This window comes from Salmo salar, chromosome 26 (assembly GCF_965601325.2).
Source record: "Salmo salar chromosome 26, fSalSal1, whole genome shotgun sequence".
Lineage (NCBI taxonomy): Eukaryota > Metazoa > Chordata > Actinopteri > Salmoniformes > Salmonidae > Salmo > Salmo salar.
In genome coordinates, this window is record NC_138316.1 from 3,267,286 (window position 1) to 3,281,693 (window position 14,408).

At 42.5% G+C, this 14,408-nt stretch overlaps 1 protein-coding gene across 1 annotated transcript in view; it reads right to left on the reverse strand.

Moving 5' to 3' along the window:
* The window catches only part of slc12a2l (solute carrier family 12 member 2-like), a 47,742-nt gene extending 33,682 nt beyond the window's left edge, over window positions 1-14,060 (reverse strand). Inside the window, exons 1-4 of the mRNA XM_014174894.3 lie at window positions 13,375-14,060; window positions 6,466-6,597; window positions 6,123-6,198; window positions 5,604-5,699 (exon numbers count right to left, since the gene is read on the reverse strand). Of these exons, the coding sequence (XP_014030369.1) occupies window positions 5,604-5,699; window positions 6,123-6,198; window positions 6,466-6,597; window positions 13,375-13,845 (775 nt within the window). The 5' untranslated portion in view covers window positions 13,846-14,060. The remainder of the gene's footprint in view (window positions 1-5,603; window positions 5,700-6,122; window positions 6,199-6,465; window positions 6,598-13,374) is intronic.
* Window positions 14,061-14,408: the final 348 nt, after the last annotated feature.

The window sequence follows — 14,408 nt, forward strand, 5'->3', positions numbered from 1 at the left end:
GTTATACCAAGCTAATAAGTCACTCATAAGACAAGAAGGTGTAAGAGTGTGCTTAAACTGTATTTTCATTTACTTTATAGTTCTCACGGAAGGTGATAATTCTGACTAAACTACAGAATAAAGCCGCCAGTAAAAATCAAGGAACGGTTGTGCTCGTGGTTACTGGAGGGAGTTACAGTGAGAACTCAATGCTCTTCACGAGCAAGAGAGAAAGAAGAATCTCGTCCAGCTGTAAACGTCTACAAGATACCCAAATCCTGGTAGGCCCTGTCATCTGCCAGATAAGAGTTTTGCACCTACCTGAAACCTAAGAAGAAAATCTCCACATAAGGAAGCATCGTAAGGCAACATAAGGTCAAGGCTAACAGGAAAGTCAGACACGTATGTACAAGTCAAGGTGTTTGAAGGTGTCCCTAAGCCTTGTGAACTGCTAATAAGAGACTTTAAGATTACAATTTGTGAGGACTGGAGATAGTTGTGCATTTCATCAAGACGCTGGTATTATGCATTTGCTCTTTCTATCTTAATGTATCGCTGTTATGTGTATTACTGGAAAAATATGATTTGATACTTACTAAAACAATATATATATTGCGACAAAACATTAAGGGTCAGCGTACACCTATTCATTATATTTTCACCTGTAAGTTAATAGTGTAATTGTTTGGTAAGGTGTTTGTTCAAGCCTTTGTTACAAGCATTATACATGTTTATACCACGTACTAAGGTTTAAATTACCTACTCACTTATCCAAACCTTACCTAGAATTGATTTGATTTGATTTAGAATGTCAGAAAAGGGTAGTTTCACTAAAGGTGATAGAGATGGGGTGGGTCAAGTTGAGCAGCTGCAGCAACACCTCGCAAACTTCAAGCCTTCATCAGAACAAACAGAGCAGCAGGAAGAGACCCAGACTGGTGTGGAGTCACGGCTGCCAGCGAATGATGATACAGAAGTTGCTAATGACACATCACAACAACAAGAGCCACCAGACATCTTAGAAGAAACTGAGACCTTTCCCAGCTTCAGTCAGTTTGTGAAGTTTCTCACTAGAGAAGCCAAGATCGCTTGCAATCCTGTAACATCCCTTCACGCTTTGAAACCAAGCGAAGATGGAAAACCTAAGACGCCAAGGATTCAAAGCCCTGGAGCAAGGGTATTATCAACTAACTCTGATGAGAAAGATACTGTCACTAGTTGTGTCTTCTGTGAGAAGTCAGGTCATAGTCTCCACAAATGCTGGAAGTTTATGGATAAGCCCACCGCAGAGCGACAGAAGTTTGTTCAAGAGAATAAATTGTGCTTCGGCTGTTTAAGGCCTGGGCATCGTTCGAAAGATTGTGATAACAGGAACACCTGTGACACGTGTCAGAGGAGGCATCCATCCTGCCTGCACGAAGATCGTACTAAAGAAAGGTCAAGGGATAGGAAGACAGAGCCCCCACAAGATAAGGGGACAAGTGCGTCAAGTGAGGCCATATCTAACAGAGTCGTAAGGGACATTAACAACACTCACACCTCCACAATCATTCCAGTATGGGTGTCAACCACAAGCGAGCCCGATCGTGAAGTTCTCGTGTATGCACTTCTTGACACCCAGAGCGACACCACCTTTATCCTTGAAGAGACAACAAAAGCTCTCAATACAAGGAAGGAGCCAGTACATCTGAAACTCTCTACAATGGCTTCAAGGAATACCATCGTGCCCAGCCAGAAGCTGTCTGGTTTGCAGGTTAGAGGGTTTTACTTGGAGAAGAAAATCCCTCTGCCAACGACCTACTCGAGAGAGTTTATTCCTGCAAACAGAGATCATATTCCTACTCCAGAGACGGCAAGAGCATGGTCTCATCTTGAACACATTGCAGAGGAGATTGCTCCTCAACAGAGCTGTGATGTCGGTCTCTTAATTGGCTACAACTGCTCCCAGGCTCTTCTTCCAAGAGAAATTGTGTCTGGTAAGGGAAATCAGCCTTTTGCTCAGAGAACAGACCTTGGCTGGAGCATAGTCGGCTATGGAAACCCATGTATCGACTATGGCGACGCTATTGCAGTGAGTCATCAGGTGATCGTTCGACAGGTGATGCCAAGTCTTCAATCTTCTTCCAACCTCACAAATCAAGTACATTATGTTTGTAGAACACGCGTAAGAGAGGTAATCACAGCACTGGACATTATCAAGGCGCTTGAATCCGACTTCAATGAGAGAGCTACAGAAGAGGACCTCATATCTCAAGAGGATATCCGGTTCCTGACAAAAATGAAAGCGGGCATAAAACGCAAGGACAATGGACATTACGAGATGCCGCTGCCGTTTAAGGAAGAAAGACCCAACCTGCCGAACAATAAAACATGTGCAGTTCACCGCCTCAAGTGCCTGGAAAGGAGGCTAAGGAGAGACAAGCAGTACTACAAGGACTACACAGCATTTATGGAAGAGACCATAGCTTGTGGAGATGCTGAGAAGGTCTCCAAGGAAGAAATTAACAAACATCCAGCATGGTACATCCCACATCATGGGGTTTATCACCCACAAAAGCCTGGGACGATACGAGTCGTCTTTGACTGCTCAGCTAAGTTTCGAGAGACATCCTTGAATGACCATCTCCTGCGGTTCCTTTGGTGGGAGAACGGAGATCTAGAGTCTCAACCCTCAGTGTATCGTATAAAGGTCCACTTGTTCGGCGCAGCTTCATCTCCTGGTTGCGCCAACTATGGTCTCAAACATCTCGCTGCCGAAGGACGAGGAAGCTTCAGCGAGAAGTCTATCCAGTTCATAGAAAGGAACTTTTATGTTGATGATGGGTTGACGAGCGTATCGTCTGAAGCTGGTGAAAGAAGCAAGAGAGCTTTGCAGCATCGGCAAACTTCGGTTGCACAAGTTTATCTCTAACAGCAAGGAAGTTATAGCCACAATTCCCAAGGAAGAATGTGCTGAGGGTGCCAAAGACCTGGATATGGCTCTGGGTGAACCACACATGGAGAGGGCGCTTGGTGTACTGTGGTGTGTCGCATCAGACGAGTTCCAGTTTAGGGTAGTTGTCAAGGAACGCCCACTCACAAGAAGAGGAGTGTTGTCTACAGTAGTCTCTGTATATGATCCGCTTGGGTTTGTGGCACCCTTTGTCCTGGCAGGGAAGCAGATCTTGCAGCAGATGTGTCATGACAAGATAGACTGGGATGACCCCATTCCAGATGACCTACGTCTCCAGTGGGAATTCTGGCTCCAAGGTCTACAAAACTTGTCGGAAGTAAGGATCCAACGAGGCTACTTGCCATCAAGTTTCAAGGAAGTGCAGAGTTATGAGCTCCATCACTTCTCCGACGCTAGTACCTCAGGTTATGGAGAGTGCTCATTTCTCAGAACAATCAGCACAGCAGGAGAAGTTCATTGCTCCCTAGTTATGGGAAAGTCGAGAGTCGCCCCTTCCAAGATTACGACCATACCACGACTGGAACTTTCAGCAGCGGTGGTAGCTGTTCGAACAAGTGACATGCTCAAAAGGAAGCTAGAGATACAAGGTCTACAGGAATACTTCTGGACAATGAAGCCAGAAGATTCCATGTCTTTGTAGCTAACCGTATCCAACGCATTAAGCAAAGCACAGATCCCGAACAATGGAGATATGTGACCTCTGAAGAGAATCCTGCGGAAAATATGTCTATTTTTCTGCATACCTCTTGAAATGATCAGTCTATAATATTAATGGTAGGGTTATTTGAACAGTGAGAGACAGAATAACAACAACAAAAATCCAGAAAAACGCATGTCAAAAATGTTATAAATTGATTGGCATTTTAATGAGGGAAATAAGTATTTGACCACCTAAGATAAGCACACTCTTAAAGGGAGTGCTCCTAATCTCAGCTTGTTACCTAAATAAAAGACACCTGTCCACAGAAGCAATCAATCAATCAATCAGATTCCAAACTCTCCACCATGGCCAAGACCAAAGAGCTCTCCAAGGATGTCAGGGACAAGATTGTAGACCTACACAAGGCTGGAATGGGCTACAAGACCATCGCCAAGCAGCTTGGTGAGAAGGTGACAACAGTTGGTGCGATTATTCGCAAATGGAAGAAACACAAAAGAACTGTCAATCTCCCTCGGCCTGGGGCTGCATGCAAGATCTCACCTCGTGGAGTTACAATGATCATGAGAATGGTGAGGAATCAGCCCAGAACTACATGGGAGGATCTTGTCAATGATCTCAAGGCAGCTGGGACCATAGTCACCAAGAAAACAATTGGTAACACACTACGCCGTGAAGGACTGAAATCCTGCAGCGCCCGCAAGGTCCCCCTGCTCAAGGAAGCACATATACATGCCCGTCTGAAGTTTGCCAATGAACATCTGAATGATTCAGAGGACAACTGGGTGAAAGTGTTGTGGTCAGATGAAACCAAAATGGAGCTCTTTGGCATCAACTCAACTCGCCGTGTTTGGAGGAGGAATGCTGCCTATGACCCCAAGAACACCATCCCCACCGTCAGACATGGAGGTGGAAACATTATGCTTTGGGGGTGTTTTTCTGCTAAGGGGACAGGACAACTTCACCGCATCAAAGGGACGATGGACTGGGCCATGTGCCATCAAATCTTGGGTGAGAACCTCCTTCCCTCAGCCAAGGCATTGAAAATGGGTCGTGGATGGGTATTCCAGCATGACAATGACCCAAAACACACGGCCAAGGCAACAAAGGAGTGGCTCAAGAAGAAGCACATTAAGGTCCTGGAGTGGCCTAGCCAGTCTCCAGACCTTAATCCCATAGAAAATCTGTGGAGGGAGCTGAAGGTTCGAGTTGCCAAATGTCAGCCTCGAAACCTTAATGACTTGGAGAAGATCTGCAAAGAGGAGTGGGACAAAATCCCTCCTGAGATGTGTGCAAACCTGGTGGCCAACTACAAGAAACGTCTGACCTCTGTGATTGCCAACAAGGGTTTTGCCACCAAGTACTAAGTCATGTTTTGCAGAGGGGTCAAATACTTATTTCCCTCATTAAAATGCAAATCAATTTATAACATTTTTCACATGCATTTTTCTGGATTTTTTTGTTGTTATTCTGTCTCTCACTGTTCAAATAAACCTACCATTAAAATTATAGACTGATCATTTCTTTGTCAGTGGGCAAACGTACAAAATCAGCAGGGGATCAAATACTTTTTTCCCTCACTGTATGCTTCTCTGCTTCTCACATCTCTGAGGAAATCTGGGTAAAAGATTGAAAGGAATGTGAGTCTTATTCAGTACGTTTAGTTATTGCTTGCTTTTCTAGAAATTGAAAGTCTACCAACCTTGCCCGCTACTTTAACTTGATCGATAGGCTGAAATGCTTTTGGTAACTAGTTATGAGGTTGGGAGATTGGGAACCTATCTGGGTTAGCTAAAGCCAACTGAGGGGGCACATGCCCTTCTGTACGGGCATGACGCTTCTGTCGACAGTGCTCTACGGATCTAATCCCGGTATCATGAAGGATCTCAATGACTTTACCAAATTAATACTCCTTAAAATCTCTTCTAATACCTAATTTATATAATTCTGCTACAGGATCCTAATGCATTGTTAATATATTAGCATTTCATCAGGAATAAAGCTTTCCCTTACCTCCTCGCACAAACCCATTGGTTGCTATGGCTGAGGTGGAGAGTCCAGTGATGGTGGTTACAACTGTTGCCATCAGAATAATAACACATGTCAGACCTGTTAAAAAAGATGAGCAAATGATCTTTTAGTAGATAACTTTCTCATCATGCTTACAGGTAAAATCGATTGTGACAAAGGCTTGGAGGAATTTGTTTTACCTGACCTGGAAAAACTCTGAGCCCTAGTTATAGAACATGTTACTAGGCCCACTTGGTCAAAAAGCATAATAATAATATACCTGCAAGTATATAATTTTATGATAACAAACTTTACAACAAGGGGTGCGTTTATTTTGTGTCACCTGGTGCCCCAGGTGGGTGGAGATTTCACTTTAAGACCAATGGAATGGTCTAAAATGAACAAACCCTGAAAGGGGTTTTGGTGATGCAAAACTAACGCGCCCAATGCTCAAGCAATACTATGAGGTTTGAAACCTTAAATATTTTGGTCTTGATTGAACATAAGTCAACACCTACGTACCAATGCCTGCCTGTCCCACGATCCATGACATGCGAATAAAGAGCATCACACCCCAGATGTTCAACATGCAACGTATCTGAAAACACAGACACACAGGTGACAACATTCATGTTACCAACACATACTTCTATAGTGGGGGGAAACCATTAATTTGAAAGCTTGTTTTTAGATTTGTGTTGGATGTCTTTGAAAGGATTTACATTGATGTGCAATTCAATGATTCATCACAGAGCAATAAGGAGAACATGGTAGAGTTTGAATAGTTCTAAAAGAAAAAAACGGAATGTTTGGGCCAGAGACAACAAAATGTTTAGTTCCCAGACCCAGTTCTGGTCACACTAACCAGGACACCTTTGACCCAGCCAAACTTGATGGTGCCTCCCTTTGCTTGTTCCTTTGTTCCTTCTTTGGCTGCAGCCTCCTCAGCAAGAGTAGACTCCTCCCCAATAGGAAAGCCATCCTCATCCAATGGCTCCTGAAAAATACCACACATAACAAATGCTGACAAACATTAAGGGCTAGATTCAATTCAATGATTCATCACAGAGCAACTGATTGGCTGATTTTAGCCTTCCCTGTAGCTCAGTTGGTAGAGCATGGTGTTTGCAACGCCAGGGTTGTGGGTTCGATTCCCACGGGGGGCCAGCACAGGAAAAAAAATTAAAAAAAATGTATGAAATGTATCCATTCACTACTGTAAGTCGCTCTGGATAAGAGCGTCTGCTAAATGACTAAAAATGTAAAATGTAGGAAGATATTCCTTCTCGAACATATGAACTTTCATGTGCCTTCATAACAAACTTGTATGCCATCTGTAAATACGAATACAATTGTTAAATTACGAGACTTGTTGGTTAAACCACAGAAAAAGTTTGCAACCTTCCCACTAGCCATGATTGACTAAGATATTGAGTGGCCTGGACATGCCGAGAGATGAGTTCGGATTGATTTGCCATAGAAGGCTATCTATTATTTTGAGCTCGTCAGTCTGTGTCGGTAATCCTGTCGAAAGCGGCTTTAAAAAAAAAATGTATTGTGACCTGCATAAGTGTTGCTCTCCGCTTTCTGGAGGATCAAGTTTTGAAATCAATGGAATTAGAGTATGATAGTTAAATAGATGGAGAAAACACCTGTCTCCAGATTACATCTTCATCTGTTAGTTAGCTAGCTAACGTTAGCTGGCTGGCTCGTTAGCTAACGTTACGTGACGTGTGTGATCTTAAATGTTGTTTACCTAGCTAGGTTCATTGTTTACCTAGCTAGCTAGCTACATGTCTTAAGCTAAAGTGTACTGTTAGTTAGCTAGCTAACGTTAGCTGGCTGGATTGTTAGCTAACGTTACGTGACGTGTGTGATCTTAAACGTTGTTTACCTAGCTAGGTTCATTGTTTACTTAGCTAGGTTAATTGTTTACTTAGCTAGTTAGCTACATGTCTTAAGATAAAGTGTACTGTTAGCTAGCTAGCTAATGTTAGCTGGCTGGCTCGTTAGCTAACGTTACGTGTGTGAACTTACACTTTGTTTACCTAGCTAGGTTCATTGTTTACCTAGCTAGCTATATGTCTTAAGCTAAAGTGTACTGTTAGCTAGCTAGCTAACGTTAGCTGGCTGGCTTGTTAGCGAACGTTACATGATGTGTGTACAACACCCGTTGAATATGGCCGGTGTCAGTAAACATCTGCAAAAAAGCCTAATGAAATTGTTGCTAGCAGAGCTGGTTTGGCTGTTTTCATGTTATCCATAGGTAAACAAATCCTCGGCCAGAACGTCAAGTGTGCGCTACGAGAGCGAAACAAGTTGGGTGGGGCTAAAGCTTAAGATGGTGTAAACGATGCTGAATGGGTGTAGACAAAGAAGACCTCTTCGCTAGATACCAAAACATTCAAAGGCCAATTTCTCAAAAGTGAGTTTACAAGTTAATCAACTTTCAAAGCAGAATTACTTTCCTATTGTTCCTCAAATGGTTCCCATTGTTCCTCCTCATTTTGTTGCTCTCTACTTTTATCCAACACAATTTCAAATGTTGCTACATAAGACCGAATCCAGGTGTTGAGTCACATATGTCAACTCAATTGGAAATGACCTTTAACCCTAAAAGTGGCAACATATTATTTGCTATAACGTGGATCTTCTGCTGAACTGAAATCGGAAGTTCAAACAATAACAAAGGGCACCCCGTCACTGTTTTGGTTAACAGCTGAGGGATGGGGCTGGAGAAATGTAATTTATCCTTTTCAAATTCATAGACAGAGCTATGAATGAAAGGACTGACCATCAATGCTTTCAGAATAATAGTTGTAACCATGTTTTGCATTGTCTGCATATTTACAAACAATGGAGAAAAACAAGCTTATATTTTGGGTTCTGATGGGGTATGACAGTTGAAATAAGGTCATGAGGCATTTCTAAGTTATCTTCTTCAAGAATCATTGGGTATGTCATTCATTTAAGGGAGTGGCTGCATGACTGGATTATCTGGAGTTCTTTCTGATAGCTAAACAACCGTACCTTCTGCGCACGTGCTAGTTCGGCAGCCTAGAGATGGAATAGGCTACTCGGGCGAATTTCAATGATGTACTATCTATCAAATCATTCTGTGTTGCATGATCACTGAGAAGCAAAATAACAGTTGCATGTCATCTATGGTTAAAACACAGATTGTTTTGCCCCAATGCAATGTGTAGACAGGGCTCTCGAGTGGTGCAGCGGTCTAAGGCACTGCATCTCAGTGCTAGAGCCGTCACTACAGACCCTGGTTTGATTCCAGGCTGTATCACAACCGGCTGTGATTGACAATCCCATAGGATGGCGCACAATTGGCCAGCGTTAAAAAATTGTTCTTAACTGACTTTCCTAGTTAAATAAAGGTTAAATAAAATTTGCTACATGTTACATGTGATGTTTTCATGTAGGCTAAATGCATTTGTCTGACTCGTGCTTATGTTTGTGCTACTGCAATATCCTTAGTTACAACAGACAGAAAAGTTTGCAGCTACATATTGATCATGTAGTCCTATATTAGCCTACAAAATACACTACCGTTCAAGAGTTTGGGGTCACTTAGAAATGTCCTTGTTTTTGAAAGAAAAACACATTTTTTTGTCCATTAAAATAAACACAAAATTTATCAGAAATACAGTGTAGACATTGTTAATGTTGTAAATTACTATTGTACCTGGAAACGGCAGATTTTTTATGGAATATCTACATATGCGTACAGAGGCCCATTATCAGCAACCGTCACTCCTGTGTTCCAATGGCATGTTGTGTTAGCTAATCCAAGTTTATCATTTTAAAAGGCTAATTGGTCATGAGAAAACCTTTTTGCAATTATGTTAGCACAGATGAAAACTATTCTTCTGATTAAAGAAGCAATAAAACTGGCCTTCTTTAGACTAGTTGAGTATCTGGAGCATCAGCATTTGTAGGTTCGATTACAGGCTCAAAATGGCCAGAAAGAAAGAACTTTCTTCTGAAACTTGTTCTGAGAAATGAAGGCCATTCCATGCGAGAAATTGCCAAGAAACTGATGATCTCATACTACTCTGTATACTACTCCCTTCACAGAACAGCGCAAACTGGCTCTAACCAGAATAGAAAGAGGAGTGGGAGGCCCCGGTGCACAACTGAGCAAGAGGACAAGTACATTAGTGTCTAGTTTGAGAAACAGATGCCTCACAAGTCCTCAACTGGCAGCTTCATTAAATAGTACCAGCAAAACACCAGTCTCGACGTCAAAAGTGAAGAGGCGACTCCGGGATGCTGGCCTTCTAGGCAGAGATGCAAAGAAAAAGCTATATCTCAGACTGGACAATAAAAAGAAAAGATTAAGGTGGGGCGACTCCGGGATGGTCTTCTAGGCAGAGATGCAAAGAAAAAGCTATATCTCAGACTGGACAATAAAAAGAAAAGATTAAGGTGGGGCCTCCCACTCCTCTTTCTATAATTACAAAAGGGTTTTCTTATGTTTAATTAGCCTTTTAAAATGATAAACTTGGATTAGCTAACACAACGTGCCATTGGAACACAGGAGTGATGGTTGATAATAAGGGGCCTCTGTACGCCTATGTAGATATTCCACAAAAAATCAGCCATTTCCCGCTACAATAGTCATTTACAATACAACATTAACAATGTCTACACTGTATTTCTGATCAATTTCATGTTATTTTAATGGACAAAAAATGTGCTTTACTTTCAAAAACAAGGACATTTCTAAGTGAATCCAAACTTTTCAACGGGAGTGTATATACTGTATGTTTTTGGAATGCTTATTCAGATCGACGTAGGGAACGGAGGGTGGAATGGGACGGTTCGATCCGGTCTCCTAGCCTCAGCCTTAATTTAAGAGTGTAAAAATGGAAATAGCAATTGCAGTTTTCCCATTTCAAGTACAATTCAGTTCCATTTGTGCAATACAATTCAATAATCAAATTCAACTTACGTTGGCACTAATATCACTCCATATCAGACTTGGGAAGTTTTTGTTTCCTCTGCAAATGGAAATGGAACCTTTGACATGCAGGTATGCATGTACAGTTGAAGTCGGAAGTTTACATAGACCTTAGCCAAATACATTTAAACTCAGTTTTCCACAATTCCTGACATTTAATCCAAGTAAAAATTCCCTGTTTTAGGTCAGTTAGGATCACCACTTTATTTTAAGATTGCGAAATGTCAGAATAATAGTAGAGAGAATGATTTATTTCAGCTTTTATTTCTTTCATCACATTCCCAGTGGGTCAGAAGTTTACATACACTCAATATAGTCTTCCCTGTGGCTCAGTTGGTAGAGCATGGTGTGTGCAACGCCAGGGTTGTGGGTTCGATTCCCACGGGGGGCCAGTACAAAAAAAAACAACACATGAAATGAAATGTATGCATTCACTACTGTAAATGTGCATACAAGCCTTCCCTGTAGAGCATGGTGTTTGCAACGCCAGGGTTGTGGGTTCGATTCCCACGGGGGGCCAGCACAGAAGAAAAAAAAAAAATGTATGAAATGTATGCATTCAATACTGTAAGTCGCTCTGGATAAGAGTGTCTGCTAAATGACTAAAATGTAAATGTAAAATGTATTTGGTAGCATTCCCTTTAAATAGTTTAACTTGGGTCAAATATTTTGGGTATCTTCCACAAGCTTCCCACAATAAGTTGGGTGAATTTTGGCCCATTCCTCCTGACAGAGCTGGTGTAACTGAGACAGGTTTGTAGGCCTCCTTGCTCACACACACTTTTTCAGTTCTGCCCACAAATTTTCTATAGGATTGAGGTCAGGGCTTGTGATGGCCACTCCAATACATTGACTTTGTTGTCCTTAAGCCATTTTGCCACAAGTTTGGAAGTATGCTGGGGTCATTGTCCATTTGGAAGACCCATTTGCATCCAAGCTTTAACTTCCTGACTGATGTAATGAGATGTTGCTTCAATATATCCACATAATTTTTCTTCCTCATGATGCCTTCTATTTTGTGAAGTGCACCAGTCCCTCCTGCAGCAAAGCACCCCCACAGCATGATGCTGCCACCCCCGTGCTTCACGGTTGGGATGGTGTTCTTCGGCTTGCAAGCCTCCCCCTTTTTCCTCCAAACATAACGATGGTCATTATGGCCAAACAGTTCTATTTTTGTTTCATCAGACCAGAGGACATTTCTCCAAAAAGTACGATCTTTGTCCCCATGTGCAGTTGCAAACCGTAGTCTGTCTTTTTTATGGCGGTTTTGGAGCAGTGGCTTTTTCCTTGCTGAGCGGCCTTTCAGGTTATGTCGATATAGGACTCGTTTTACTGTGGATATAGATACTTTTGTACCTGTTTTCTCCAGCATCTTCACAAGGTCCTTTGCTGTTGTTCTGAGATTGATTTGCACTTTTCGCACCCAAGTACGTTCATCTCTAGGAGACAGAACGCGTCTCCTTCCTGAGCGCTATGACGGCTGCCTGGTCCCATGGTGTTTATGCTTGTGTACTATAGTTTGTACAGATGAACGTGGTACCTTTAGACGTTTGGAAATTGCTCCCAAGGATGAACCAGACTTGTGGAGGTCTAAAAAATGTTTTCTGAGGTCTTGGCTGATTTCTTTTGATTTTCTCATGATGTCAAGCAAAGAGGCACTGAGTTTGAAGGTAGGCCTTGAAATAAACAATTGTTGAAAAAATTATTTGTGTCATTCACAAAGTAGATGTCCTTACCGACTTGCCAAAACTATAGTTTGTTATCAAGAAATTTGAGGAGTGGTTGAAAAACGAGTTTTAATGACTCCAACTTCTACTGTATTCATAAACATTGTGTAATATCTAGAATATTAGATATAGAAGGCTTAGAACCTGTGGTTTGAATAGATGTTACAATATTTCGGCCTGTGGGATGGACTGATGTATATACTCTGTCCTCCATTACTAGTGACCTGCCCCCATGAGAGGCATGTGAGTGATCCAACAGGATAGCGTGGCTATAAAGTGTTAGAGACCAGAGACTGGGACACTGGACCATTGAGTATAGGGAAGGGAGAGAGAACCACGGCAGCATTGTTTGTTGGTGGCTGCAAAGGCTGTCAGTTGCCAAGAGTAGCCGGTGATCAGGGTTTGGGCATGGTCAGAGAGAGCATTGTCTGAGCAAAATGTGTGGGTCATGCCCCTGATGTCACGCTGTCCATTCAAAGGACTGCAAAGGAGAAGAAATGTCCCTGTGGAAGGGAATGCTGTGATTGTGACAGACGAGGTCACTTCAGCTTAGCATAGACACATTACACTGGCAGTTGTGATACAGCATCGACGGACTGGCCATAGGGCATTCTGGCAAATGCCAGTGTATCTGTCTAAATGTAGATTTTTTGGTGCAGAATGGCTATTATTTGGGTAATAACGAGGGGCCTCATGGAAAACAATGGGCCAGAATGGGGGCCTCTAGGAAAAAAATGGGCCAGTGTGTTATAAATGCACAGGTGGATTTTAGGTCCTAGTCTGTTCCTGTGGTACAGTGTCACTAAGGCTGAATGTAAGGACGAACTATAGATTTACATACAGTGCTTTCAGAAAGTATTCATACCCCTTGACATATTCCACATTTTGATGTGTTACACCCTGAATTCATAATTTTTGTCATCCATCTACACAATATACCCCCATGTTTTTAGACTTTTTTATACACTTGGCACCAATATAGGCTATCTCAAGTGCGCTATCAATCCCCACCTGTCTGGTAAATAGCGATGTAGTGCCGCGTCAAAACAGAAGGTGGTAGCAGGTTACATACCTTGTCAAGCTCATCGTGTAGCTCCGAAAGAGTTGGCCGTATCAACTTATCTCCAAGAGGCGCTTCTGTTTGTCGGTAGAAATCGATGTTTGGGACAGCATCAATTGTGTTATGGCCAAATGTTCGCATATAATACGTATTTGAGTGGGTATCTGAAATGTTAGTATGACCGCTTGCGGATGAACGATGGCTGCCCGTGCTCCTGACAGTGTCACCATTCTGAGCCACATCAGATGCGTCCGTCCCTATTCCACCTGAATCAAGAAACTTGACTACGCTAAATCTCCCTTTGGACTCCTCTCCACCTGCCGACCCCTTACTACCAGTCGTACCCGTAGTTCCATCAGTCCCTCCCGATGTGCGCTCTCCAGATGTGACGGGTCCTAACTCCGTTACCTCTGTCACCTGAAACCTGCTTTGCCCTGAACCCGCTGTCTTGAGAGCTGGTTTCTGACCTGAAGGTGATGACATGTCCGCTGAGTAGTTATCACTGTATAATCAGATGTATTGCAGAAAATTGTTTTAAAAAGGACCATTTAAATTCCTTCCTTCAGCAATGTATGTATGCATCAGTACTCAAGCCAAAGCTGCGCCGTGTGCATCTATCTACCCAATCCACGCTCTCCTGTTCTGGACCCCAACAGTGATGCCTCGAGTGTGGGTTGAATGTTCTGAGAAATTAGCAACTCTGAGTACGTCACCCGCCAACACGAGGTCTAGAGGTCGCAGGGCAGCACCAGGGAGCAAACAGGCAAATGTGTCCATGCGCTTTTCGTGTGCGCTTTTCAACCGCAGACACCCCACTAAGATTATTAGTTTTGAATGTATGTGAAATTAATATTTTATTATCCTGTATAGTTGTTCATTCACAGAACTCTAGTCAGGCAACTATTTCACTATTGATTCCAATAGAAAACAAGTGCTACATTGTAAACCTTACTATAACTCCCTAACTCATTAAATAAATTGAGTCGTGGCTACTCAAACATCTCCAACTGTCTGTAGAAATCAAATCATATAAGTGGTACTCACTC